General features: G+C 45.8%; 1 protein-coding gene across 2 annotated transcripts in view; it reads right to left on the bottom strand.

Moving 5' to 3' along the window:
- Window positions 1-334: 334 nt before the first annotated feature.
- DNAJC11 (DnaJ heat shock protein family (Hsp40) member C11) overlaps window positions 335-25744 on the bottom strand; it is a 66051-nt gene continuing 40641 nt past the window's right edge. For both annotated transcript variants that reach the window (XM_070603687.1, XM_070603697.1), the window contains exons 5-16: window positions 19422-19550; window positions 18321-18443; window positions 17233-17306; window positions 14173-14362; window positions 13450-13535; window positions 12979-13095; window positions 5384-5539; window positions 4210-4279; window positions 3417-3474; window positions 3144-3286; window positions 2330-2459; window positions 335-1891 (exon numbers count right to left, since the gene is read on the bottom strand). In XM_070603687.1, the coding sequence (XP_070459788.1) occupies window positions 1866-1891; window positions 2330-2459; window positions 3144-3286; window positions 3417-3474; window positions 4210-4279; window positions 5384-5539; window positions 12979-13095; window positions 13450-13535; window positions 14173-14362; window positions 17233-17306; window positions 18321-18443; window positions 19422-19550 (1302 nt within the window). In that variant the 3' untranslated portion in view covers window positions 335-1865. The remainder of the gene's footprint in view (window positions 1892-2329; window positions 2460-3143; window positions 3287-3416; window positions 3475-4209; window positions 4280-5383; window positions 5540-12978; window positions 13096-13449; window positions 13536-14172; window positions 14363-17232; window positions 17307-18320; window positions 18444-19421; window positions 19551-25744) is intronic.

Below are 25744 nucleotides of genomic sequence, written 5' to 3'. Positions count from 1 at the left end.
AAAGGATGGAATGAGGCCTTTGAGGAGGGGGCGTGTCCCTTGTTTTGTTCACTCCTAAAATGAACAAACAGACTGGCCCCGTGGCCGAGTGGTTAAGTTTGCACACTCCGCTGTGGCGGCCCAGGGTTTCACTGGTTTGGATCCTGGGCGCGGACATGGCACCACTCATTAGGCCACGCTGAGGTGGCATCCCACATGCCACAGCTAGAAGGACCCACAACTAAAAATGCACAACTATGTACCGAGGGGATTTGGGGAGAAAAAGGAAAAATTAAAAAAATCTTAAAGAAAGCCAAACTTTAAAATGAACATACAGATGCAATAAAACACTATCCCCAGATTTCAGGAAAGGTTTATTGTGGTAAGAGAGTGCCTGCTGTACAGTCCGTTTCAGACAAAATGAAGAGAATCGGTGCCCACAAGACCCCCCTGCATGTAGGGAACCCAGGGCTGCATCCCAAGTTAGACTCACAACGCAACGCTATTGCAAGATTCACATTCAGAGCAGTAGCTCGGAGAAAAACTTTTTTAAATGGAGATAAATATTACAGAATCGGGCAACGTGACCTGTTTTTAAAAATTGGAGGGAGGGGGTCATTAGAGGTTACTCGGGTACCAATGCCAAGGAGTGAAGCCTCATTTAGCAATAGCTGCAGGGGGGCTGCCAGAACCACCACCATCCAGGGCCTGTGCTCACTGGGTAACTGTTTCCCAGTTAACAGACCAGGCTGTTCAGGAGTGTCCTGGCTCCTACAACAGTCTGCAGCCACAGAAGAGGCAAGTGAGAGAAGAGGGTCTTGGGAGCAGACGCCCAGAAAGGAGGCCCCTGTGAGGCGGGAGCTGGACCTGACAGGTGGGGAGCAGCAGCGACACCTGCTGGCCACAAGTGAGTGAGGCGCAGGCCAGCGCGGCTCTCCTGGGCTTGGGATTTGGCACCTGTCTGCGCCCTGGTCCTTTCACCCCAACTCAGCCTCCCTTCTTGCCCTGAACCTCTTCATTCCAACACTGCACTCTAGTGTGACCAGCACGGGCAGGTCAGGCTGAGCCGTGTGGAGCGGGCTGAGAAGGACATGGCTTGGTTCTCATCTGCTTTTTCCCACAAGGATACAGGTGGCTTCTGGAAGGGAGTGACCAGTGACAGGGATGGGCCCTGGACCCGGAGTTACACCACTCTGACCCAAACCAGGTGCTAGTGGAATGATTCAAGAAGTTCTGGAGTCGGGCGGGGGGGAGGACTAATTTCCAAAACCATTCGTTATCAGATAAAAAGCAAATTTATAAACCCACACAATCCTCTCCAGATTCACTTAGTAATATTTCAGCAGGAAAAGGTGGTTTTCAGAAGCTGATGGAACAGATGCTCACTCCTCTGGAGACCTCTGCTCGGGAGAGCTCCTTCCTTCCTCCCTTCCTTTTCCATGTTGTTTTCCACGTTCAGTGTGGATTTCAGGAAAAGCAGTTCACGGTCCTGTGTTTGAGGGCAAGATGTTCCACAAACGCCTCAAGACAGACCACGAACTACTGGGGGCTGCAGTCAGCACGTGCCCTGAACCTGGGGAGGGACCTGGAGGCGTCCGGGGCCCACGGCCCTTCCCTGCAGGGACATGATCCTTGGGAAAACAGACACAGGCTGAGCTGCGGTGCTGCACTTCTGGTCCAGGTGGGGCCGCCTCAGTCTTGACTACAGCACCCAGGAGAGCGGGGTGCCTGTGTGTCCCTTCACATAATTTATATGGTACCACCTTCTATAGGAATAATATAAAATAAACAGATCTGATGTCTGGGTTTTTTCCCTGCTTCCAAATTTGTAGACTCCCAGGAAAAGATTTTTTGTAGCCTCTTTTTAATCTGATTTCTCAAGTAGTTTATCCATCTGTATCAATCCTGTGGGCTGTAAAAGAAAAGACAAACTCAGTGTATCAAAAGGCAACTGTTTCTAGACTCTCTTTCCACGTAAGGGGTTCAGCCATCACCAGACCAGAGGCTGCCTGGCCTATGGCTGAGTAGCAGTATACAAGGTGCCGAGAATCAGCTGGTTCTAGAACATAAAGGAGCAGCTGGGTCTGCTTCATACCCAGCCACCCACGCTGTAGTTTCCAAGCAAAGAGCTCACTCTAACTCCACCCGGGAAAGGGCCGACACCCCCTCCTGTGGGCAACAAACTGTGGGCTCTGAGCAAGTCGTGACTCTCAAGCCTGCCTGCTCCCGGCTGGATACAGAGGGAAGACGGTTGTTGCCCGACACCCTGACGTCCCCGTCCCCATCAGTGGCCGCAGGCCTCTCCCTGTCCATGCACAGGGCATGTGACTGCAAAGGGACAGCTACTCACACTGCTTTGGTATCCTAAGCGCCTCACTGTCCAGCGCCATCACCTGGTGCAGGACCCCTCGGAACTGGTAAAGCACTTTCAGGTTCTTCTCTTCCCCCACACATGGGTCATAAAACCCAGGCAGCCCAGCCTGTAACACACAGATGCTTACTGGAAAGATGACTTGAGACAGCCCTGAAAAACCTGGCACCACTACTGTCTGCTGCCACCTGAAGGTGAAGTGTGGAAGAAGGGCCTTGACTTGCCCTTGGGAGCTGCCTGTGAAAGAGGCAAACTTTGGAGCTTGAGGAAAAAGAAATGAGAATTCCAAAAAGCTGCCTGTTTGGTTCTAGACTTCCCCCTCAATAGTGGCCCCATCCCCCACTCTAAATCTGCCTGTCTTCTGGAAGCCCCACCACGTGGACTTCCTCAGGGAACTCGGAGTGGAGTTCAGTGCCCGAACTAATCTGCATTTTAATTCGCCTTTATCATCCGTGCCCCAGGCTCCAGTGTGAGCCTCTAATGTGCTACAGGCGACTTCACACTCTTTCTGGAGCATGGTGAGGAATAAACAGCATGTAAGCTCCGTGAAGGCAGAGTATGCACTGCTGCTGTACCGGGCACACAGTAGGTGCTCAATAAATGCTTGTTGAGCACATGGATGGATGGATGAATGGATGAAGTAAATAGCTCCAATGTGGATATAACTTGGTACAGCAACTGTCAGCAACATGAAGGATTCCACTGCAACGAAGTGGCCATTCCAAGGGGCCAGGCACCCCTGTTCCCCAGGCGCCTCTTCTGTCTGAATCCTGTGGGCACACGTGCGCTGTACCTTAGAGGCCTCTGTGAGGATGAGCTTTGAGTCCTTCACCAGGCACTGCAGGGGCACAGTCACATCAATCACCTTCACCTTCTCGCTCTTCTTGCTCTTGTCGTTGACAAATTTCCCGTACCAGGCGTTGACGATGATGAGCCCTGAGGATAGGCTCAGTCAGAGCAGGGGCGGGCTGCGGCAGGCACCCCCGTGCAGCTGGACAGCAGGAGCGGTGTGCTCCTTTGAGAACCCCAGCGCCCACCCATCCCAAGAGAGACCATGCCTTCTCACCCATTCTGGACTCTTCTGCCTCGATTATTCTTCGGACAGATTCCTGCATCAACCGAACCTGCAAAGAACAAGGATGGCCGCCCTCAGGACCGCAGTGGGCTCCGCCCCTTTTGTTCAGAGCCACAGCCATGTGCCTGGGTGCATTTCAGCCCTTCCCCTGAAGGGACAGTCACTGACCCTGGATAGCTCTGTTATCCTATGTCACATGAAAACAATTCACTTAAAGGGAAGATAAACAGGAAAATACCGCCCCCCCCCTTTATCTTTTTGAGGAAGATTAGCCCTGAGCTAGCATCCGTGCCCATCTTCCTGTACTTTATATGTGGGATGCCTACCACAGCATGGCTTGCCAAGTGGTGCCATAACTGCACCCGGGATCCGAACTGGCAAACCCCGGGCCGCCGAAGCGGAACATGCGAACTTAACCGCTGCACCACGGGGCCAGCCCCACCCACCACTTTTTAATAAAGCTTGTTCTGCCTTTTGAGGGTAAGTGTATCTGATCTCTAGGACAGGGGCTGCAGTTCCCAGTACTGCATCCCATAAGCAATGTACAGACTAAAATGACCAATGAACTTGTTGGGGAAGAAAAGTCTGACACCTACAGCCCTTGAGACCAATGTGCAGAGTGTGAAGTATTTTCCCACAGCCCCAGTTTACGAAATGTGGACTAGGCAAGAGAGGAGCGGGCACTGCAGTGTGAGCTCTGCACGACAGTGCAGGAACGTTCTCAGCGATTCACACAGAGCACAAGGACTCTGTTCACGTCTGGTGGCAGCGACACGGCACTCACAGCGGCCTCTGCCTCTTGCTTCTTCTGCAGAATGTCGGTGGCCGTGCTTTCCCTTTGCTTCTCCAACTCCCTTATGTGAGAAAAACACAAGGCACACACAAGTGTGTTGTAACCCAGCAGTGAGGCAACAGAACCCCTCGCTGGACCTGCGCCCAGCACACAGTCTGTGATCCTCCTGCATTCCTAGTTCTAGAACTTCAACAAATATTTCCAAGACAATCTCAAGCAAATCTGCTAGTCACAGGCTTGTGCAGCTTTCCTTTGGTCCTAGATGGCTCTCCCTACCTCCTCACCAGAGGGGACAGGAAGCCCACTGCTGTGGGAAGAAGACTCCAGCTGACAGGCCTCTCAGGAGAGTGAGCGGTCAGAGAAGGCGAGAGGCAGAGGAGGGGCCGCCAACCTTCTGGGGCGATTCCTTAACATTCTTGGTAGGGATAATGCATACCACTTTAGATACGTAAATATACCTTCCTCTTAGCAAAGCACAGGGGCTCTGGGGCAGCATGTACCTGCTGTCAGAAAACTTGACCCAGCACATTCTTTGTGCCAAGCTTCAAGCCCCTGAGAAATTAGGACCCTGAATTCTAATGATTCAAAGTCTAGAGGGGCCCTAAAAAGGAGATTCATTCCTTTCTCCCAGATTTTCTAAGCTCAATGATTTATTCAATTAGATTATTATAAAGCAACGAATCTAAACCACCTCTCAGATTTAATGTCATGCCCTAATGGATTATCTATAAGAAACTGCAAAATAAATTATATTTCTATGACTTCTACGACTATATGATGCACGCCCTGTATGTAAGAACTCAGAACTCATTCCTCCTGAACTGAGTGCCAGGAAAGGAAATGGTCAGAGTGAGAAAAAGGAAAACTTCTTATTTCTTGTGGTCATGGTTACAGTCTTGACAATTTTGTGAACTCACTCTACTCCTTCTTGAAAGTAGGGATAACAGATGAAGGGAACAGTAGGACTACCACCAATGATAATAAATATTAACATTTACTGAGTACTTACTGGACCAGATGCTATGCTAAGCACTTTGCATGTATTAATTTAATTTTTCTATAACCCTATGGGGTAGCTTCTATTATTATCATCTCCATTTTAAAGATAAGGAAACTGAGGCACAGAGGTGTTTAGGGACATGCCCGTGACACGTTTTACACTCACTTCTCCTTTTGAGCCCTGAGGTATGGTTTGATGATCAGACGATGCATGGCAAAGTAGACCACGAGAGGCCCCACGGTGGCATAGAACACAGCGCTGGGAAGAAGCTGATCCGTCAGATGAATAGGGAAGAAGTAAGTCTGACTGGCCCTGTTTAACCTGAAAAGAAAAAAACCAAACAGCCAAGATGAGTCAGGTTTCCAGGGAAGGGTAATGTGGGTCTCAGCCACAGGAAGGGAACCTCGCAGAAGACAAAAGACCAGTGAGAAGGAACCCTGAAGTCTACTTCTTTCATAATCCATTCCTCTTTGCTGTTCCCTGTTCCACAGTTTAGCTGCTGGATTTGATGTACGTGACAGAAGAAAGGTCCCACCACCTGCTAACCTCAAGGGCAAAACAACAGACTAACGCTTGACCAGAGCAAATGTGGCCTTAGAAGACAGGAGCGGACACTCCTCCAGCTGTTGTCGAGACAGAGTCCTATCTCAGGCCTCAATTTATCTGTTTGAAAGAAGTGTGTGAAGATCTCCAAAGTTAGGCAATAAGGAGGTTCTGCTTCCAGTATGGCTGAGTAGCTCCCACTGGACCAATCACCCCACAGATAGCAGTGAAGTCTGCACCACATAGAACAAAGACCTTCAAGTCCTGGACAGCAACCAAAGGCAAGCGTACAAAAGGAGGGCTGAAATTCAGAAGACTGGAATGGCACTGGTGAGTTTCCTGTTGTTTTTCTGAGTTGCTGCCTCGACGTTTCACACTATCACAACTCTGCTCACACAGAGTCTGGACATTTAGATAAGAACCTGAGCTTAGGATTCTCACCATAAGTTCCTGCTTTGCTTTTCCTGGGGCCCCTTTTAAAATAACCACTTAAGAGTTGAGCCTGCAAACTGCTAGCGACCTCCGCCCCAACCACCTTACAAGCAACAGGTGCTTGCTACCCTGCTCTCTACCTCCTGCTCACTCGCTCCCGACTGCTCTTCCCCCGGCTCACTGCCCACCCCCGACGTCTGGGATCTGTAAGTAATACATCTTGTGACTCTACCTCCTTTGTGTGAGCGTATTCAAACTGCGCCCTCAATCAAGACAACCCCTGGGGGTCAGCCTGGTGGCAAAGCAGGTTAAGTTTGTGCGCTCGCTCCAGCAGCCTGGGGTTCACAGGTTCAGTTTCTGGTCACAGACCTAGCATCACTTGTCAAGCCACGCTGTGGCAGCATCCCACATAAAATAGAGGAAGACTGGCACAGACGTTAGCTCAGCAACAATCTTGCTCAAGCAAAAAGAAGACTGGCAACAGATGTTAGCTCAGGGCCAATCTTCCTCACACACACACAAAATCAAAATGACTCCATGGGTTTCACTTCCCCAAAGAGGGAGCTACCTGCTGACCCCATGTGGATGGCTTGTGTCTCCTCATTTGGCAGGTCATAATCTATACAGCATTAATTTAGTACACCAGCTATGGTCCCCCCAGCACACTTGTTTTTGTTTTTTAACAGCTTTTAGCCTGGGGGCAAGTTTCAGTCTGTACCACATGGATGACTAAAACTGCAAAGAAATCTGCAGCCCTACTAGATCAAAGAGCCCGAGCTTAGAGTTTGGGGCAATCACAGCAGCTGGGAAACAGGGGGTCGCCAAAAATGAAAGTCAGAGATGGAGAGCTCCAAGTTCTGTGTATAAATGTGGCACAGACCTCCAGTAGATCCCTCATCTGTCAATGGCCTAGCGAAGGGGAAAATAATTGTGCTGTGTTTAGGCTGCTGCCACACAGATGAGTCTGTTTAACCTCTAAATTACCTTCTAAAAGGGAAAGTCAACACTTCTGTGAGAAACATAACAGAAGATAGAGTCTCTACAATGTATTATTTACAATACCCAGGATCCAATACAAACTACTCTACATATCTAGATACAACAAGAGAGGAGGAAGGAACAGAGACCCACGCCAGTGACTCAGATGTGGGAACGAGCAGGTAAGGATTTTAAAGCAGCTATTTCAACTACGCTCAAAGACACAATATTCATTGGATGGGCTTAAGAGCAGATTGGAGATGGGAGAAGGGTTCGAACTTGTAGACAGATCAACAGAAATTATCCAATATGAAGAAAAAAGAGAAAAAGAACCAAAGACAAATGGGCAGAGCCTCAAAAGCCTGTGGGACAACATCGAGAGGTTTCGCATATGAGTAATTAGAGCCCCAGAGAGGAGAGAATGGGGCAGTAACAAATATTTACTTGAAGAATTAATGCCCCAAAAGTCCCAAATTTGATGTAGAATAAAAATATACACATGCAAGTTTAGCAAACCCCAAGCAGCACAAATACAACAAAAACCAAATGTAGGTACACTGCAGTTAAACCACTGAAAAAAAAAGGGCCAGCCCTGGTGGCCTAGTGGTTAAGTTGAGCGTGCTCCACTTTGGTGGCCCGGGTTTGGATCCGTGGCACGGACCTACACCACTTGTCTGTTAGCAGGCATGCTGTGGTGGTGGCTCATATAAAAAATAAAAAAAGATTGGCAATGGATCTTAGCTCAGGGCAAATCTTCCTCAGCAAAAAAAAAAAAAAAAAAAAGAAGAAGAAGACGACGACGACGATGACACATTACATTACATGCAGGGGGATAATGATTCCAATGACCACTGACTTGTCATCAGAAACAATGGAGGCCGGAAGACAGAAGATGATCATCATTAGAGTGCTGAAACAAAAATCCGGTGAACCTTGAATTCTACATCCAGGGGCAATATCCTTCAGTAATAAAAACAACTCCAGAATTGATCAAGAACACTCAAAACTCAAAAGAAATCAAACAACCCAATAACAAAGCAGACAAAAGATTTGAATAAAGACTTCACTAAAAAAAGGATATGGATGGCAAATAAGCACATGAAAAGCTGCAACATCTTAGACATTTAGGGAAATACGAATCACGCTAATCTTCCTCAAAAAAACAAAAACAAAAACAAAGAAAAAACCCCAAAAAAACCAATAAATTTTACTTTAATAGACCTGAATTTAAAAATTACAGCAATGACAGCAGCTTAGTTCTGGAGCAGGAAGGCCCATAACTGAAATACTTTTGGTTAATATAAAATAGAAATAAAATAACGCATATAGATAAAATAAACTAATACAATATAAGAGCAGAATAAAGGAAAAATAAAGACATTTTCTTGATAAAGAATACTAAGAGGTCTTCACTAGCAGACCTACACCATATGAAAGTTTTTAGGCCAAAGAAACCAATACCAGAAAGGAATTCAGGATTTTTAGGAATAAGGAACCTTGGAAAAGGTTTAAAAAAAAAAAAGTGAGTAACTACAGACTTTTCTCTCCTTAAGTTCTTTAACATGACAATTTAAAGCTGAAATTATAACACTTGTGGGGATTATAACATATGCAGATGTAATAAATCATGACAACTACAGCATAAAGGACACGGTGAGGGGAAACTGGGTCTAGATATTCCTGAGGTTCTTTCATTTTACATGAAGTGGTACAATATTAAGCCTAAATAGATGATGAAAGGTTAAGAATGTGTGTTGTAATCTCTAGAGCAACCACTGAAAAAAAATGCAAAGAAGTATAGCGAAAAAGTCAACAGACAAATTAAAATGGAATGCTAAAAAGAATTAATATAAGAGAAGGCAGAAGAGGATGGGTAGATGACCAAAAAATCAGAAGAATAGAAAACCAATAATAAAACAGCAGGCCTAAATGCAACCATACCAATAAATACTTTAAATGTGAATGGACTAAACACTCCAAGTAAAAAGCAAGAAACTGTATGCATGCATCATAAGAATGGAAAAGCAAGATCCAACTGTATGTTGTCTATGAGAGACAGTTTAAATAGAAACACAGAGATAGGCTACATATAAATGGACAGAAAAAGATAAACTACATAAACATAAGAAGGCTAGAGTAGCTATATTAATAACAGACAGACTTCAAGACAAAGAGTATTGCTATCAATAAAAAGAAAAAAACGGGAGCCAGCCTGGTGGCATAGTGGTTAAGGTCACACACTCTGCTTCGGCAGCCTGGGATTCATGGGTTCAGATCCCAGGTGGGACCTACACACTGGTCATCAAACCATGCTTTGGCAGCGTCCCACATACAAGATGGGGGAAGACTGGCATAGATGTTAGCTCAGGGACAATCTTCCTCATCAAAAAATATAAATAAATAAAATACAAATTTTTTAAAAAATGAAGCAAAAATTGACAAAGGAAGAAATAGAGAATTGCACAGCCATAGCTGGAGATTTTTTTTGTTTCTTTGAGGAAGATTAGCCCTGAGCTAACATCTGCTGCCAATCCTCCTCTTTTTGCTGAGGAAGACTGGCCCTGAGCTCACATCTGTGCCCATCTTCCTCCACTTTATATGTGGAAAGCCTGCCACAGCACGGCTTGACAAATGGTGTGCAGGTCCGCACCTGGGATCTGAACTGGTGAACCCTGGGCCGCTGAAGCGAAACGTGCGAACTTAACCACTGTGCGATCAGGCCAGCTGGAGATTTTTAATCCTCATTTCTCAACTGTGGAATACACATTCTTTTTTTTTTTTTTCTCCCCAAAGCCCCCCGGTACATAGTTGTGTCTTCTTCGTTGTGGGTTCTTCTAGTTGTGGCATGTGGGACACTGCCTCAGCGTGGTCTGATGAGGAGTGCCATGTCCGCGCCCAGGATTCGAACTAACGAAACACTGGGCCGCCTGCAGCGGAGCGCGCGAACTTAACCACTCGGCCACGGGGCCAGCCCCCGGAATACACATTCTTTTCAAGTGCACATGATACATTCACCAAGATCGATGTGGGGCCACAAAAGACGGCTCAATATATTTAAAACGACTGGAATCATACAGAATATGTTCTTTGACCAAAATGAAATTAAATTAGAAAACAATAAACAGACATTTAGAAAAACCCAAATATTTGGAAATTAAGCAATACATTTCTAAAAGTGAAATGAGAAAATAGTTTGAACTGAATGATAATGATAATACAACATATCAAAATTTGTGGGATGAAGTAAAGCAGTGTTTAAAGGGAGATCTACAGCCTTACATGTTTACATTAGAAAAGAAAAAGGGTCTCAAATTAATAAACTAAAGTCTGAACTTAAAAAGCTAGAAAGAGAAGCAAAGTAAAACCAAAATAAGTAGAAAGAAGGAAATATTAAAGATCAGAAATCAATGAACTAGAAAACAGAAAAACAATAGAGAAAGTTAACAAAGCCAAAAGCGGCTTCTTCGAAATGTTAAGTACCCTAGCCAGACTAATTAAGAAAAAGGTAGCAAGAACACAAATTGCCAACATTAGGAACGAAGGCAGAGAGCATCGACAGAGACTATAGATGTTAAAAGGATAACAGGATACGGTAAATAAGTTTATGCTAAAAAATCCAATACTTAGATGAAATGGACAACTTCCTTGAAAAAAACAAATTAACAAAGTTGACATAAGATGAAACAAAAAAATGGAAAAGAATTTACAAAAGAAATTGAATTCATTATCAAAAACCTTCCTACAAAGAAAATTCAGGCTCAGCTGATTTCACTGGTGAATTCTATAAAACAAGGATGAAATAATACTAATCTTACACAAATTTTTTCCAAAAAGAGAGGAGGAAGGAACATTTCCTAACTTATTTTATCATTCCAAAGCCTGAAAAATACATAGTAAAAAAGGAAATTATAGACCAGCATCCCTTATAAGCATAGATGCAGAAATCCTTAATAAGTTATTAGCAAATCAAATCAAGCAATATATAAAAAAGTATTAAATGTATATAAATGAAAAGTAAAAAAGTATAAAATACAAAAAAATATTTTAAAAAGTATACAAATTTTAAAAAATATATAAAAAGTATTACATGTCATGATCAAGTGGAATTTTCCTCGGGAATGAAAGGTTGGTTTAACATTCAAAAATTGCTGTGACTATGGGCCGGCCTGGCGGCGCAGTGGTTAAGTGCGCACGTTCCGCTTCAGCGGCCCAGGGTTCACCAGTTCAGATCCCGGGTGGGGACATGGCACCGCTTGGCAAGCCATGCTGTGGTAGGCGTCCCACATACAGAGGAAGATGGGCACAGATGTTAGCTCAGGGCCAGGCTTCTTCAGCAAAAAGAGGAGGATTGGCAGCAGTTAGCTCAGGGCTAATCTTCCAAAAAAAGGAAAAAAAAATTGCTGTGACTCATCAAATAAACAGAATATAAGAGAAAGGCTAGCAAAGTAAGATCATTTACTATCGCTGAACTCTGGTGCCTTCTGGCAAAAGTTTGCTTTATATACCAATACAATTTGGACAATTCAGCCTATTACACAGGAAACTCAGCTGAAATGAGTGTCTCTCTTTCCAAGGAGGCAGAGTGGCATTCTTTGGATTAGAATTCAATTCAGATTATATCATGCAACATCTGCATAGGAGAAGTGTTTAAAAATAAAGGCTGAATCACAGAGAACGGTGCCTCATTAGTGGTCCCAATTTGGGTGGAAAAAAAAGGGATTAGAATGCAGAAAATCTGATAGCTCTCTGTATGCTCTTTATTAAATCTCAAGTATTCTCAAATGTTATCTGACAGGAGAGATGCCTGATGCCAGCTCTGATCTTGATAACCTAGTTCGGTTCTCATCTCCAACACTGAGATGGCATCTGCTTCCTCTTTCTCTCTCTCGCTCACTCACTGAGTTCTTAAGCGCCAGGCTGTGTTCCAGGTTCTAGTAGTATAGAAAGAATAAAATGTTAAGTTAAAGAGCTTCTGATGAAGAGCAGACGGAGATGGGTGCAAAGCAGAATAATAAACAGAGTAAAGGAGAAAGGGAAGGCCTGGGGCAAGGTGAGGGGTTGCTGTTTTACGCAGGGGGAGGAGGGATGGTTTCGGCAACTGGCTGACATTTGAACAGACCTGAGGGAAACGAAGGAACCAGCCCCGTAGTTACCTGGGGACTGAGAACAGCAAATGCTGAGTCTGGAAGCAGAAGTGGGCTTGGTGTGTTCGAGGAGCAGCTCGGAGGCCAGTGTGGCCAGAGTGGAGGGAGCACAGGGCGGAGCGGGGAAGAGGGGGTGAGAAGGCTAGATCGTGGAGGGCACTGAGGGAGTCTGGCTTTTGCCCTGAATTGAGGGAGTCACTGAGGGTTTTCAGAAGGGTGAGAGACGCTGACTTACACTGTCAGAAGACTGCCTGTTTGGAGAGCAGTGTTACAGGGGCTGCAGGATCAGTCAGGATCCTGCAGCAATTCAGAGCAGATGCGCTGATGATGACACTGTGTGTGTGCAAACTGCCGGAGCACTGTCGGTGAGCGGGCATGCGGGGCCATCAGGGAAGGCAGAGGGTAGTTAAGGGACGCAGGCAGGGTGGAAGACGGGCTGGTAGAGCAGATGGAAGTTCTCTAAACGCAGAGACTCAGACCTCACTACCTGAATGTTGGGCTAATGAACTCCTTGACATTTGCTTACAGATGAAAGACAGAAGCAACTGCATCTTTAAGAACAAAATTTCAGAGCGAAGTCTATTCATCTTTAACTTAGGCGATGCCCCGCTGAGTTACAAGTTGCCAGATAATCCTTGGCCAGAAATATCCAGTTCAACTTACTTGACTTTGAGAGAAACGCCCTGTGGGACTCCAATGCTGACGGCTGCGCCTAGAACGCTGTGCCTGGAGATTTTCCTCTCTGCCCCGTACTCCACCACCGTCCCGAAGAAGCCTGCCCTGCAGGAGCAGATGGCGGTGAGCAAGCAAGGGCCCCTTAGCTCCCGACTCCTCCCGTTCACCACAGGCTACTGTCACTCAGAACAAAGGCTAGGTCCCCCATCCCATCCTTCCCTTGCCCTCCCCACCCCCCCAGGGGCTGACTGGCAACCTCAGTCCAGCTCTTCCATTAGACTCCGAGTCCCTCAAGGACGGGGAATGCATAGTGGTAGGTCCCATTGCCTCGCAATAGGGGGCGCTCAAGTGATCTCACGAGAGATCAACACGAGCAGGCATCTTACACCCATGGGCTCCACCATCAGAAACCCCCACACAGACCAGGCATGCTTTCGCGTCAGCCAGGCCAGAACTTACTTAAGGGATCCTTTCACGCGAGTCTGATCATCATCCTGGAATTTGTGCTGATAGCTGATCAGTGCAAAGGAGTGAGGGATTCCAAGCTGAGAAGACAGAGGGGAAAAAGAAGGCATGGCTGCTGGCCAAGACTTTGTGGTAAGGTGAGTATGCCCTTGCACTGAGCACCTACCCCAGGCAGGCCTCTCAGGCAGGGGCCACCATATGGCAGCTGCACAAATTGTGTGAGAATTTACCAGTAGCCAAGATTTTAAAACTGGGAGGTTTCACATAAAAACCCAGTTTTCTGACTTCTCATGAAAAATAAAAGACACTGCAACACCGAGCCTGCATTCTCACATGGCAGCAGCTGGTGAGAGCTACAGAGCAGCTGCCGTTTGAGCGATGGCCCCTCCCCGTGTCCCTGCCCGGCCACAGTGGCATTTGAGTGCATGAGCATGCTTCGGGGTCGCTTATCAACAAGGGCTCTCTCCCACCCTGATTTGTTGGGCTTCTCTCACCAGAAGATGTGAAAAAAGGGCACATTTTTACAGATAAGTGGAACACAGCTATTCTGGGAGCCTGAGAACAACAGTATTTCAACACTCTGAGCGTGAGTGAGTGAACTCTGCCCCTCAGGACCCCCACAGGTGCTCAGATTCGGGCAAGGGGAACAGGGTGAAGGCCACAGGGGACACATAGAGACGGCAGCAGGAGTGGGTCCTGTGCGAGCTCTGCCCTCACCTGAAGGGCCACAGTGAAGTGGCTGGTTTTGGTGTCCCGGACAATGCTAGTGTTCATGGCCGACTGGATACCCCACCGCCACTGCAGGTAGCCCACGGTGTTCTTGTCCAGGTTCCGGGCCAGGACAGTGGTAAGGCCGGGCCGGATTCCACGGGACGAAAACTGCAGGGCACAGTTTGTCGTCACAAAGCTGAGGGGACGCACAGACAGAAAGAGTCCTGGGTGACACGTGGCTCTCAGCTGTTCTTGGCCCCTTCCTCTCCGCCAGGCTAAGACCCTGCTCACTATCACTTCCATTAACCCCTGGGCCAGCTCCCGGCAAGGAAAGCAGGTGACCAAGCCTCCATCATGAGAGACAGAGGGAGGGTGACAGGGTGCAATCTCTCCAGCAATCCTCCCTGCTCATCTGCACTGCCCACGCCAGCTCATTCTAACTTCAGCTACAACCAAAGAGGCACCTCAGTGTCTGCGTTCCTAAGCCGACAGATCCAATCCCGCTGCAGTTTAGAATCACATGGGGAGGTCCCCAAACTTGGCTGCACGCTGGAATCCCCTGGCTCATCTGAAAATGCCGTTAGTTGGCTCCTGGCCCCAGGCGTTCTGATGTAGAGGCCGGGAAGGTTAAAGCTCGCCAGGTGATTCTAACTGTGCAGCAAAGCTTGGGAACCACTCACCCAGAGCGTGCCTCAGAGCAACTAAGTCAGAACTTCTGGGGGGGGGCCCAGGCAGCAGTGTACGTTTAAGACGGCCCATGTGATCCTGATGTCTCTCCAGGGTCCTGTGCTACTGACTGAAGCTACTTGCAAAACTAGTACAGTAAACTATTTCCCCTGAAAGGCCTCTGAAGGTTGTTTCCAGGGGAGCCAGCCCCATCTTCTGGTTAAAAAGGGGTATTTCATTTCAATAACAAAGAATTCACACCATTTCACTCAAAGTGTTAAAGGTGAGCAAACAGCTGGCCTTCTTTAGTAAACAGCCCAACATTCAGTAGATTGCTTAAGTTTAGTTTCTTTCTCTCCTTCTTAAGCTCTGGAGGTGTCACTTTTGCCATTAAAATAATAATAATAAATATAACTCATCATTTTCGCTCCTGTTCTCACAAACTTCCAATAGGTTCCCATGGCCAAATGAACTAAGAATTAACTCCTTACTCCCGACAGGTCCCACCTAATGTTTTCTCTCATTTAGCTCACACTGGAGTCAGAGAGGACAACAGCTACATTTTTCTGCTTTAGCCACACTGGGCTGAGGGTAGGCAAGCAGGAAGAAGAGAAAGATAAAAGTCACCTCTAGAACTTCAAGACAAGAGTTACAGAGTGACATTTAAAAGAATCAAAATATAAAGAGTGAGATACCTGTTTAATCAAAGTAATAAGAGCTAGTATTTTTATCTAGCGTGTTCTAGAGAGAGAGAGAGAGAGACAGTCTCTCGGGAGATGAGAAAGGCAGGCACTGCCCTGGGAGACCGAGAACACTCCACAGGCTGCCTGCCTTTCTTGGGGCTGATTCCACACTCACCGACTACCCTCTGATTTGGACTCATAAATAACTGGACCCTAGGATCAGGGTTCCCTGAAGAGCAGACACTCACTGAACATTAACAAAATGGCATCCTTGCTTATAAATCTGTTCTCAAGTCTGATACTCTGGGTACTATGACAAAATTCAAATTCCAAACCTGCAAAAGCTGAAAACCAGCCAGCCCTAGACTCAGGTGGCCTCCAATGGCCGGGCGCCTTGAGGCTCAACCAGAACAAAATGGCCGACAGAGTCTCCTCAATGAAGTGTCTCCTAAACTTGCCCAATCTTAAGAGTGACCCAGAATGCTTGATAAAACCACGGATTCCCAGTCCTCTCCCTCAGAGGACCCGATTCAGTCAGTCTGGGGCGGGGGCAGGAATCTGCTTTTAGTCGGTCCCAGAGGTGACAACCCTAAGCAGACAGGGTTAGAACAATGCTGACATGTATGTATACTGTTCACCTGCAGTTCTGGTTAAAAAGATAAATCCTTGTCCCCTCCCAGATGCAGTGAATCCAAAGCCCAGGGCAGAGGCCTGGGAAGGCGCGTTCTAACCAACACCAGGGAGTCTCGAGTACCTCTCTACGCCGTGTTCCCTGCCTGGAAACACTGCTTCTGGGCCTCTACTCAGGCTGGCTCAACTTCACAAGCTCCATCTTCACCCGTCCCAGATGCCACGCCCCCTCTCAAAACACTTCGCTACTCTCCGCATGTCAACCAACCTATGAACTTGCCTTCACTGTCAGACCAGAGGGCGGGAGTGGTCTGACTCCGCAGAACCTGGCAAGCTGGCAGACACACATCCAAGTGGAAGGGCAGCACCTTTATTTTCACACATATACTCCATTTCAGATCTCCCTTGGCTATATGTCATCCCCCAGAGGAAAGAGGTTTTATTTTACCTTCCACCTAATTCTTTTACCTGAGCTCACACAGATACCCCTCAAATGGGAAGGAAGGACACCACTGTTGTTCTAGAAGGGACAGCGAGGTGCAGTTCCAGGAGTGTGACATCACTGACACAGCAAAGATGAAGGAGAGCAGAGGCTGGTGGGAATTTAAAGCTCTGGCATCTATAAATCTGTCTGATAACTAGGTGGTCTCACAAGCTGCCTCACTGCTTAATAACGCACCTTTTCAGAACTTAACACACATTCTCTGGGACAAAGAAATGATCCACAAGTTCATGAATATTTCAGACTGCTGACCAACTTCCCTAAAGGTGCTTTCCTTCCAGTCTCTAGGGGTCCTCACAGCCCACGGTGACCAGGCAGATAAAGAGCCTCATCCCCACAAAGGAGGAAACTGCGTGCCACAGGGCGGAAGCCTGGCGCAGGGCTGGGACAAGCAGAACCCCCAAGCCAGTGCTATGGGCAACAGGCACGCTGCCCAGGCTCCACGCCAGCGGTGCAGGGTCTGCCCCCAGTGACCCTGGAGGACAGACAAGGTAACTCCAGATAACCTTGACAAAAAGAATACACAGGTTCTGGTCTCCTAAATCCACAAAGACCATCAAAGAAGGTTTCTCTCTTTATATTTACCATCTTGGTGTGAGATTACGGAACAGCTTTAGACCAAATAAAGGCCCCTGCAGATCCCCAGCTCCAAATTCTAACTGTTCAAAAAAGAAAAAGAAAAAGGATTAATGGCGTTTTATCTCACAGCAGCAACCCAGCCTCAGGTAAGGACCTCTGGTTATAATCCCTTCATTTAACTCAGTGCCATGAGTCCTGGCCAGGGCTCTAAAAGTAGAGGCTGGAAGATTCTTAATGTCTCATCTTAACCTTTGCCCAATGGAGATGACTGTCTCCACGGATGCAAAGGGAGATTTCAATGAGGCATGTTTCAAAAAGGACCCCTTCAAATAAAACATCACTCGCATCTGATCCTCATCTCCCTAGCTCAAGTCCGAAGAGGAGACTGGCGCTCCGTGCTCCTCCCTGTGGCAGAGCAGCCGTGCCCATCGACAGAGCGCCTGCTGCAGGCAGGCGTGAGCCCTCCCCTCCCCCGCAGTGCCCACTTGGCATTTTCATTCTGCTCTGCTTCACTGTCCGCAGGTCTCACAGGCGCCTGGAGATGGTTCTCAGGGGTCTGATATTAAGCCCGTCAGCAGTTCCGCACTCATGGCCTTGGAAGTCCTGCCGGTTCTGGCTGCCTCATTTACTAGTCTGGGTGACTTTCAAGGCAACGCTTCAAAGTTAATTTGGTGCAGCCCAATTTGCTCGCAGAACTGGCTGTTAAATGACTACCAATCAGTGGACCAGAGCACTGAGACAGAGGCACCTGCCTTCCCAATTGTGTAGGAAAAGAAAGTAAGAGCCCACAGATTTTTGCTTAAAGGGAAGAAAGAGTCTCTACAGGTTGGATTTCTGGACCTTGGAATTTCAAGCAAAATCTGGTTGTTCTGTCCTAAACTTTGACCTGTTAAGCAGACTGGGAGAATTCCTTCTCAGCTATGAAACATATTTTCCTCCTGGGGACAGTCAACCTATGGAATTTTGACATCTGGTTCCCTGTTACACAAGGATGTGACCAACCCAGGTCATTTTGATGGTTAGCTTTTAGAGCGTAAATGTTCGAAATAAGGCTTTGCAATGGACAACACGATCCACCCAGTCGACATTCTTACCTCTCCCCACCCCTTTGCAGAAGTGACTCGTCTGAGTGCAAAGTTAATGGAACCCCCTCCATTCCCATTCTGCGTTGAGAGGCTTCCAGAGAGGATGGCTGTGTCTGTAGCTGTCAAGGGTGCCTAGGAAGTGATATTTGCTGATTATAAATCAATCAAAGCAATAGGAAGTGCCAGAGATAGCAGCCTGATGAATACATTATAAGTGCAAGGCCAAAAGCGCAGGTGACTCCACAGTTCAAGTGTGTAGGGACACAGAATTACCGCAACAGCTTCACTTCTCTCTCACTTTGCCATGTGAACTGCATGTGGCCACTAAGGTAATCTTTTGCAAAAGCTTTAATGGGCAAATTTAAAAAAAAACAGGGGAAACACAGGGCCACCCTCTAGTTCTTAGTGTACCAAGGGCATCAGATTGCAATGACTTCACTATGTGCCTTCCCACTTCTGGACACCTGGGCTCTGCAATCCTTGCGCGCCACCACCAGCATTAGGGACTGAAGAACCCTCCCATGGCCATACTGACTGACTCTGGTAGCTCCAAGAGGGGGCAATTTCCTGAGTTAGGACTTCATGTTCTAGGTTGATACACTTGAGAATAAATAAATGAGTTGAGGAGGTAGAGACCTCTGTACCCCTCAGGAGAGTGGCCTGACACCACATCCAAATAGTGGGCAGAAAGATGACATTTAAGTGACCCCAGGGCTCAGGTAAACCTTGTGTTTTCAGCACACAAGAGAATGTGCCTTAAAACTAAGACTGGTTCTTAGAATTACTCACAGAGGTCTGCTGTCTCTGCTAAAATCACCATAACCTTGGGCTTTCACTTCTCTGAGCCCATTAACACTTTCTGACTGGAGAGCCCTGAGACCTTGGTAGCTAAGCCCCCTTGGCCCCCAGCACTCATGCTGCTAACATGTTGGCAAAGCAGTAAAAAACAAGGTTGGGATCAGAGCTTTTATTTTTAAGTGCCTATTTGCATCTTTTCATAAATAAAGATGAAGACAACCCTTAGCAGATTCCCTCATTCCAGCTGCTTGGTGTGCTGCGCCTCGTTAACCCGAACCCCTCCACAACTGGGGAGGCGTCTGTGCACTTTACCTCAATGGACTGGGATATGTGCATCTTGTTAATTTCAATCTGTGGAAAGCCACTTCCGGACACATCTTCATACTCCTCCTCATAGCGATCAAAAAGGTCAGTGGCATCAATGCCAACGCTGATGGTCCCCTGGGGCAGAAAAGCAAGCAGTCAGCACCAGGGGTAGTATTTGTGGAATAAGACAAACTACACTTTGGCAGCTGGTGTAGTTCACTGGGTGCAGGCAAGACTCCACAACGAAGCCCACAGAATATGAACGTCCCAGTTCAAACCAAAACACGGCAGAGCACCATCGATTCCAGAGTCAGAAACCAGTCATGTCTGTGGATGAACGACATGCCTAAGACAAGCTAGGAGGAGAAATAAGATCTACGCAATTTGATTTTGAGAGACCAAACAGGACCTATTTCATGGCTCTAAACAGGTCATCTCCATATTTAACCCATGAATGTACAAAACCACCTAGAAATTAGCTACATGGATTAAACATTTTTCTCTAAATACTTACATCACAAAACTGCCTTAAAACTCTTTAAAACATAAAAATATCTTCAAAGATAAAGACGTGCAAACAAAACAAATTATGAACAAATGGAAATTTATAAATTGTTCCTCCTTCTAAAATTAATTTGACAATTAAGTTATGAGAAACAGAACACCATATTCTCTCAAGAACTACTAAGCTAAAATTTTGCTGACTGATAAAAATGCTCCATACTCAGAAGATCGATGTTCATTTTCTTTTATTGTCATAAGACTTTTCAAATGGGCATATATTTTAATCTGACATATAAAATCATAACCAGACACACATTTTTATTAGATCATCTGCAGTCCATTTATTTATTTATTTATTTATTTTTTTTTTAAAGATTTTTTTTATTATTTTTTTATTTTTTCCTTTTACTCCCCAAAGCCCCCCGGTACATAGTTGTGTATTCTTCGTTGTGGGTTCCTCTAGTTGTGGCATGTGGGACGCTGCCTCAGCGTGGTCTGACGAGCAGTGCCATGTCCGCGCCCAGGATTCGAACCGACGAAACACTGGGCCGCCTGCAGCGGAGCGCGCGAACTTAACCACTCGGCCACGGGGCCAGCCCCCATCTGCAGTCCATTTAAAAAAAAACTTTATTGAAGTTTAAATATAATAATACAAACTGCACCCATTTGAAGTGTACAATTCAATCAGTTTTGTGAGATGTATACACTTGTGAAACCACCTCCAAAATCAGGGCACAAACGTTTCTATCACCCAAAAAGTAGCTTGGGAGGGTGTGTTTTTCTCTGAGAAGGGGGACATGTGAACAAAGACATGTGAGGGAAATGAGGGGTGTCTAAACTGTGGGTGTCTAATGGAGGAATGAGGAGGCCACTGGGCTGGAGCAGAAGCAGAGAAAGGCAGATGAGGAGCTGGGAGGGAGTGTCTTGCATGGGTGATCACGTACAACGTTAGAGGTGGGTTTATCCGGGATAATACCAGTTTAACCTGTTTTTTTTTTTTTTTTTAATTTTTTTTGAGGAAGATTAGCCCTGAGTTAACATCTGCTGCCAATCCTACTCTTTTTGCCGAGAAGACTGGCCCTGAGCTAACATCCATGCCCATCTTCCTCTGCTCTATATGTGGCATGCCTGCCACAGCATGGCTTGATGAGCAGTGCGTGGGTCCGCACCCAGGATCCAAACTGGCAAACCCCAGGCTGCCAAAGCAGAGCATGCGAACTCAACTGCTGTGCCACCAGGCTGGCCTCTAACCTGCTCTTTTAATTAGTTTAGTAATTATCCTGGATTTTCATTTTTAAACAAAGTATTATCATCACCAATAGAATTATCATCAACGGTAGTCATGCTCTGCATAACGAAGCTGTGGTCAACGGTGGACTGCATATAAGACGGTGGTCCCATAAAATTAGCACCATATAGCCTAGGTGTGTAATAGGCCACACCATGTAGATTTGTGTAAGTACACTCTGTGATGTTCGCACAATGATGAAATCCTCTAACGACGTGTTTCTCAGAACATATCCCCATCATTAAGTGACGCATGACTATATCATCACCACTAATAGTATTATCATCATCAATAGTGTTATTATCATCATTAGTACTATTATTGTCAATAGCTGCCTTAAACTAAGACGCCAGAGTGGGTTTGGTGGCTAGGACTTCACTTTGCATTTGTAGCATCTACTACCATCTCATCTAATGGTGTGTGGGCTACACAGTGACTTTAGGAGATGACAAAGATAACCCATCACTCTTCTCCCATCTTTTCCAGGTGAAATGTGAGCAGCGCCTCCCATTCTAGTACTCGCACGCAAGCGCTTGCTGATACAGTAGCTAGGCACAGCTAACTCCTTCCAGTCTCGGTGGCGGGAGAGGTATGAGATGCTCAGCAAGCATCAAGCAGGTGGCTGGTGCCTTGGCCTGTGACATGTATGAGCCTGTCAAGAAACTGGTCAGCCATGTCCATGGGAAACTCCAGGTGCGTGAACACGTGCGGGAAAGCAGAGATGAGCCAGTCCCGTAGGAGAAAGAATGAGAGAGCAGTCCCAACACTCTTGGCGGTGTTTTTTCTCATCTACTGAATGGTCTAAATCAGGAGTTGCATGTGTTTTCCGTGAAGGGCTATAGTAAATGTTTTAGGAGTTGTGGGCCGTACAGTCTCTGTTGCAATTTCACTCTGCTTTTACTGGGGAAAGCAGCCAGAGTAGCCAGTAAATGACTGGGCCTGACCGTGTTCCAAGGCAACTTTGTTCATTGACCCCGAAATCTAAATTTCATATAATTTTCATGTCTCAAAATATTGTTACCAACCCTTTAAAAATGTAAAACAATTTTAGCTTACAGGTCTAACAAAAACAGGCAGTGGGCTGAATTTGGCAACTTTTGATATAAATTTACAGGGTTTTTTTTGGAGGGGGAGTAATGCTTACTTTTTTTTTTTTAAAGATTTTATTTTTTTCCTTTCTCTCCCCAAAGCTCCCCAGTACATAGTTGCATATTCTTCGTTGTGCGTCCTTCTAGTTGTGGCATGTGGGACGCTGCCTCAGCGTGGTTTGATGAGCAGTGCCATGTCCACGCCCAGGATTCGAACCAACGAAACACTGGGCCGCCTGCAGTGGAGCGCGCGAACTTAACTACTTGGCCACGGGGCCAGCCCCAGCAATGCTTACTTTTTTGAGAAACTCTCCAGGCAGCAATGAGATTAAATACAGTGTGTGTTTAATGAAAAACAAATTAAGTAATACATCTCCATTTTCTCAGAAAGCTGATGAATTTGTAACTTGTACAAAATGTTTTTCAACATCAACCATCCATAGTGCCAACTCAGAGCATATGAAAATTATAACTCTCAGATCTGCCAATGAAGTACCAGCATATTCTTCAACAGTGAGTCATTCTTTTAAGAAGACCATGTCCAAAAGCAAGGCTGCAGCGGCAGGCGGAGCTACATATAACCGTGGAAAAGGACTTTTCTCTTACAGCAACTGGTAGTCCCTCTACTATGTTAATTTCTCTCATTTTTCCATTTTAAGGTTTGTAATGCACAAATGAAAGACAAAGCAATAGCTGTTTACATGTTGGTTCTATTAATAGAAGAACCTTACAACTGCTAACGATGCCAGTTTTATATCAATGTCAACCACATGCTTCAAACAGAATATCAGGTAACCTTAATAATCATTTGATTTTTGAAGGTGAAACACCTGACATTATTATTAATGCTACTGTAAACTCAGTGAAAAAGTTCCACACTGAATGTAAAGTGGTCTTATTAAATCAAGAACCTGTGGGGCAGAAGTAGTCAGAATTAGTTATAGTATACACACAATGCATGATTGCATCAAAACAAGCTGCGATATTCTACCTATGGAAAACAAAGTTATCGTTGTCAAATTGTACAAATATGTCTGTATATTCACAGAGTAACAGAATAATTTTTTGTGAAGTTGATTCTGAATACAAAAAAACCTAAAGCATGGCAGTGCATTAAAAATTGTGTACTAGGGGACCGGCCCGGTGGTGCAGCCGTTAAGTTAACACGTTCCACTTTGGCAGCCCAAGGTTTGCCGGCACAGATCCCGGGTGCGGACATGCCACCACTTGGCAAACCATGCTGTGGCAGGTGTCCCACATATAAAAAAAAAAGCAGAGGAAGATGGGCACAGATGTTAGCTCAGGGCCAGTCTTCCTCACCAAAAAGAGGAGGACTGGCAGCAGATGTTAGCTCAGGGCTAATCTTCTTCTTCTTCAAAAAAAATAAATTGTGTATTAGGAATGTGTGAGCCTTTGTAGAACTCCTTTTTAAAATGGAGCATAATAAACCCTGCAGCTTTTAAAATATTTAAGAAATTGCAATCACTGAAAACAAAGCATGTAACCAAGAATACCCTGAAATTGATCTCTTGAGGAGGGAAAAACTGAACAAATAAAAGGGTAAGAGCTCAAACAGTTTATTTCATTTTGAAATACTATAACGGCATTTTGGATATCTCAATTTTCGGTGAAGCTGTTTTTAATTAATTAGTTATTTAAATTTATACTCTGCCCTAGAATGGAATAAAATTGAAAGGCCCGCCTATAGTTTTGAGGCATCTAAATTTGATGAAGCATTCAAAAGATCATAAATAAAGGCAGTTTATTAAAAATTTGTCAAATAAAAATACTCTGAATGGAGGCAAAAAGACAATACTTGGGAAAATACTTAGGCGAAAATATTTGTATGTTCCAAAACGAAGAAATTCAGAATTGAGAGATTTTATCAATTAAGAATACTATGATAGCGGCTGGCCCGGTGGCGCAGCCGTTAAGTTCGCACGTTCTGCTTCCCAGCAGCCTGGTATTTGCTGGTTCAGATCCCGGGTGCGGACATGGCACCACTTGGCAAAAGCCATGCTGTGGCAGGCGTCCCATGTATAAAGAAGAGGAAGATGGGCATGGATGTTAGCTCAGGGCCAGTCTTCCTCAGCAAAAAGAGGAAGATTGGCAGTAGTTAGCTCAGGGCTGATCTTCCTCAAAAAAAAAAAAAAGAATACTATGATAGGGGGCTGGCCTGGTGGCATAGAGGTTAAGTTTGCATGCTCTGCTTCAGCTGCCTGGGGTTTGCCAGTTCAGATTCCAGGCACAGACCTATGCACTGCTCATCAAGCCATGCTGTGGCAGGTGTCCCACATATAAAATAGAGGAAGATGGGCACAGATGTTAGCTCAGGGCCAATCTTCCTCACCAAAAAGCAGGGGGGAAAAAAAAGAATAGGCACTTGAACCTTTCAAGTAACTTGGTTGCCCTACTTAAAAAAGAAAAAGAATACTATGATATACAGAGATGTATGTCAAAAATTTCAAATACTAAATATAAACACAACTTTCATGAAGAGGGTGGGCAATGTTATGAAAGAAAAAAGACATGGAAAGTACAGTCTTCAGAAACATAGGGTGACACTGTGGAAGTGAGAGTGTAGAGGAGGCCTCTCAGTGAGTCACGCCTGCTGCCATCCTGCCCTTGCACAGTGTCCTTTCCCTGATTCCAGACTGGCCTGGGCACTTGTTTTTGTCCAGCAGAATGCAGTGGACATGATGGTGGAAACCTCAAGGCTACGTCATGAGAAGGTCATGAGAAGGCTTGCAGCCTGGTCTAGGTCTCTGGAACATGCTTTCTGAGGAAGCTAGCAAACACATAACAATCCAACAGCCCTGAGACTGCCATGTCAAGAGGAAACCCAAGCTAGCTGGGGGTGGGGAAGGCAGCATGGGAGAGATGCCAGGCCACCCCAGCTGAGGCATGTGAGAGGCACATGAGTGCAGATGCCATCTTCCACATGACAAGACCCAGCTGCCATCGCACTGCAACTGCCGGAGGAGACCCCGTGTGAGAACCATCCAGCTGAGTCCAGTCAATCCACAGAAACACGAGAGAAAGTCAAATTGTTCCTGCGAGCCGCTAAGTGTCAGAGAGGTTTGTTATGCGGCAGTACACAACCAGAACACACAGCACCAGAGACAAACATAACTGATAAACTGATTAAAGTATGTGAACATATGCCAAAAACAATGATTCTGCTTCTGCTACTTTTAATGTTCACATAATCAATATAATTTTCAAAATGTGTTTTAATATACACAGGTATATTTTTTAAAGGAAATATTCTGAAAATAGTTTTGTGGGGTTTTTTGGTGAGGAAGATTGTCCCCAAGCTAACATCTGTCCCAATCCCCTCTATTTTGTATGTGGGACACCACCACAGCATGGCTTGATGAGCAGCATGTAGGTCCATGCCCAGGATCTGAACCTGCGAACCCTAGGCCACCGAAGCAGAGCACTCGCAC

Source organism: Equus przewalskii, chromosome 2 (genome assembly GCF_037783145.1).
Source record: "Equus przewalskii isolate Varuska chromosome 2, EquPr2, whole genome shotgun sequence".
Taxonomy (NCBI): domain Eukaryota; kingdom Metazoa; phylum Chordata; class Mammalia; order Perissodactyla; family Equidae; genus Equus; species Equus przewalskii.
This window is presented reverse-complemented; position numbering and strand designations above follow the sequence as displayed.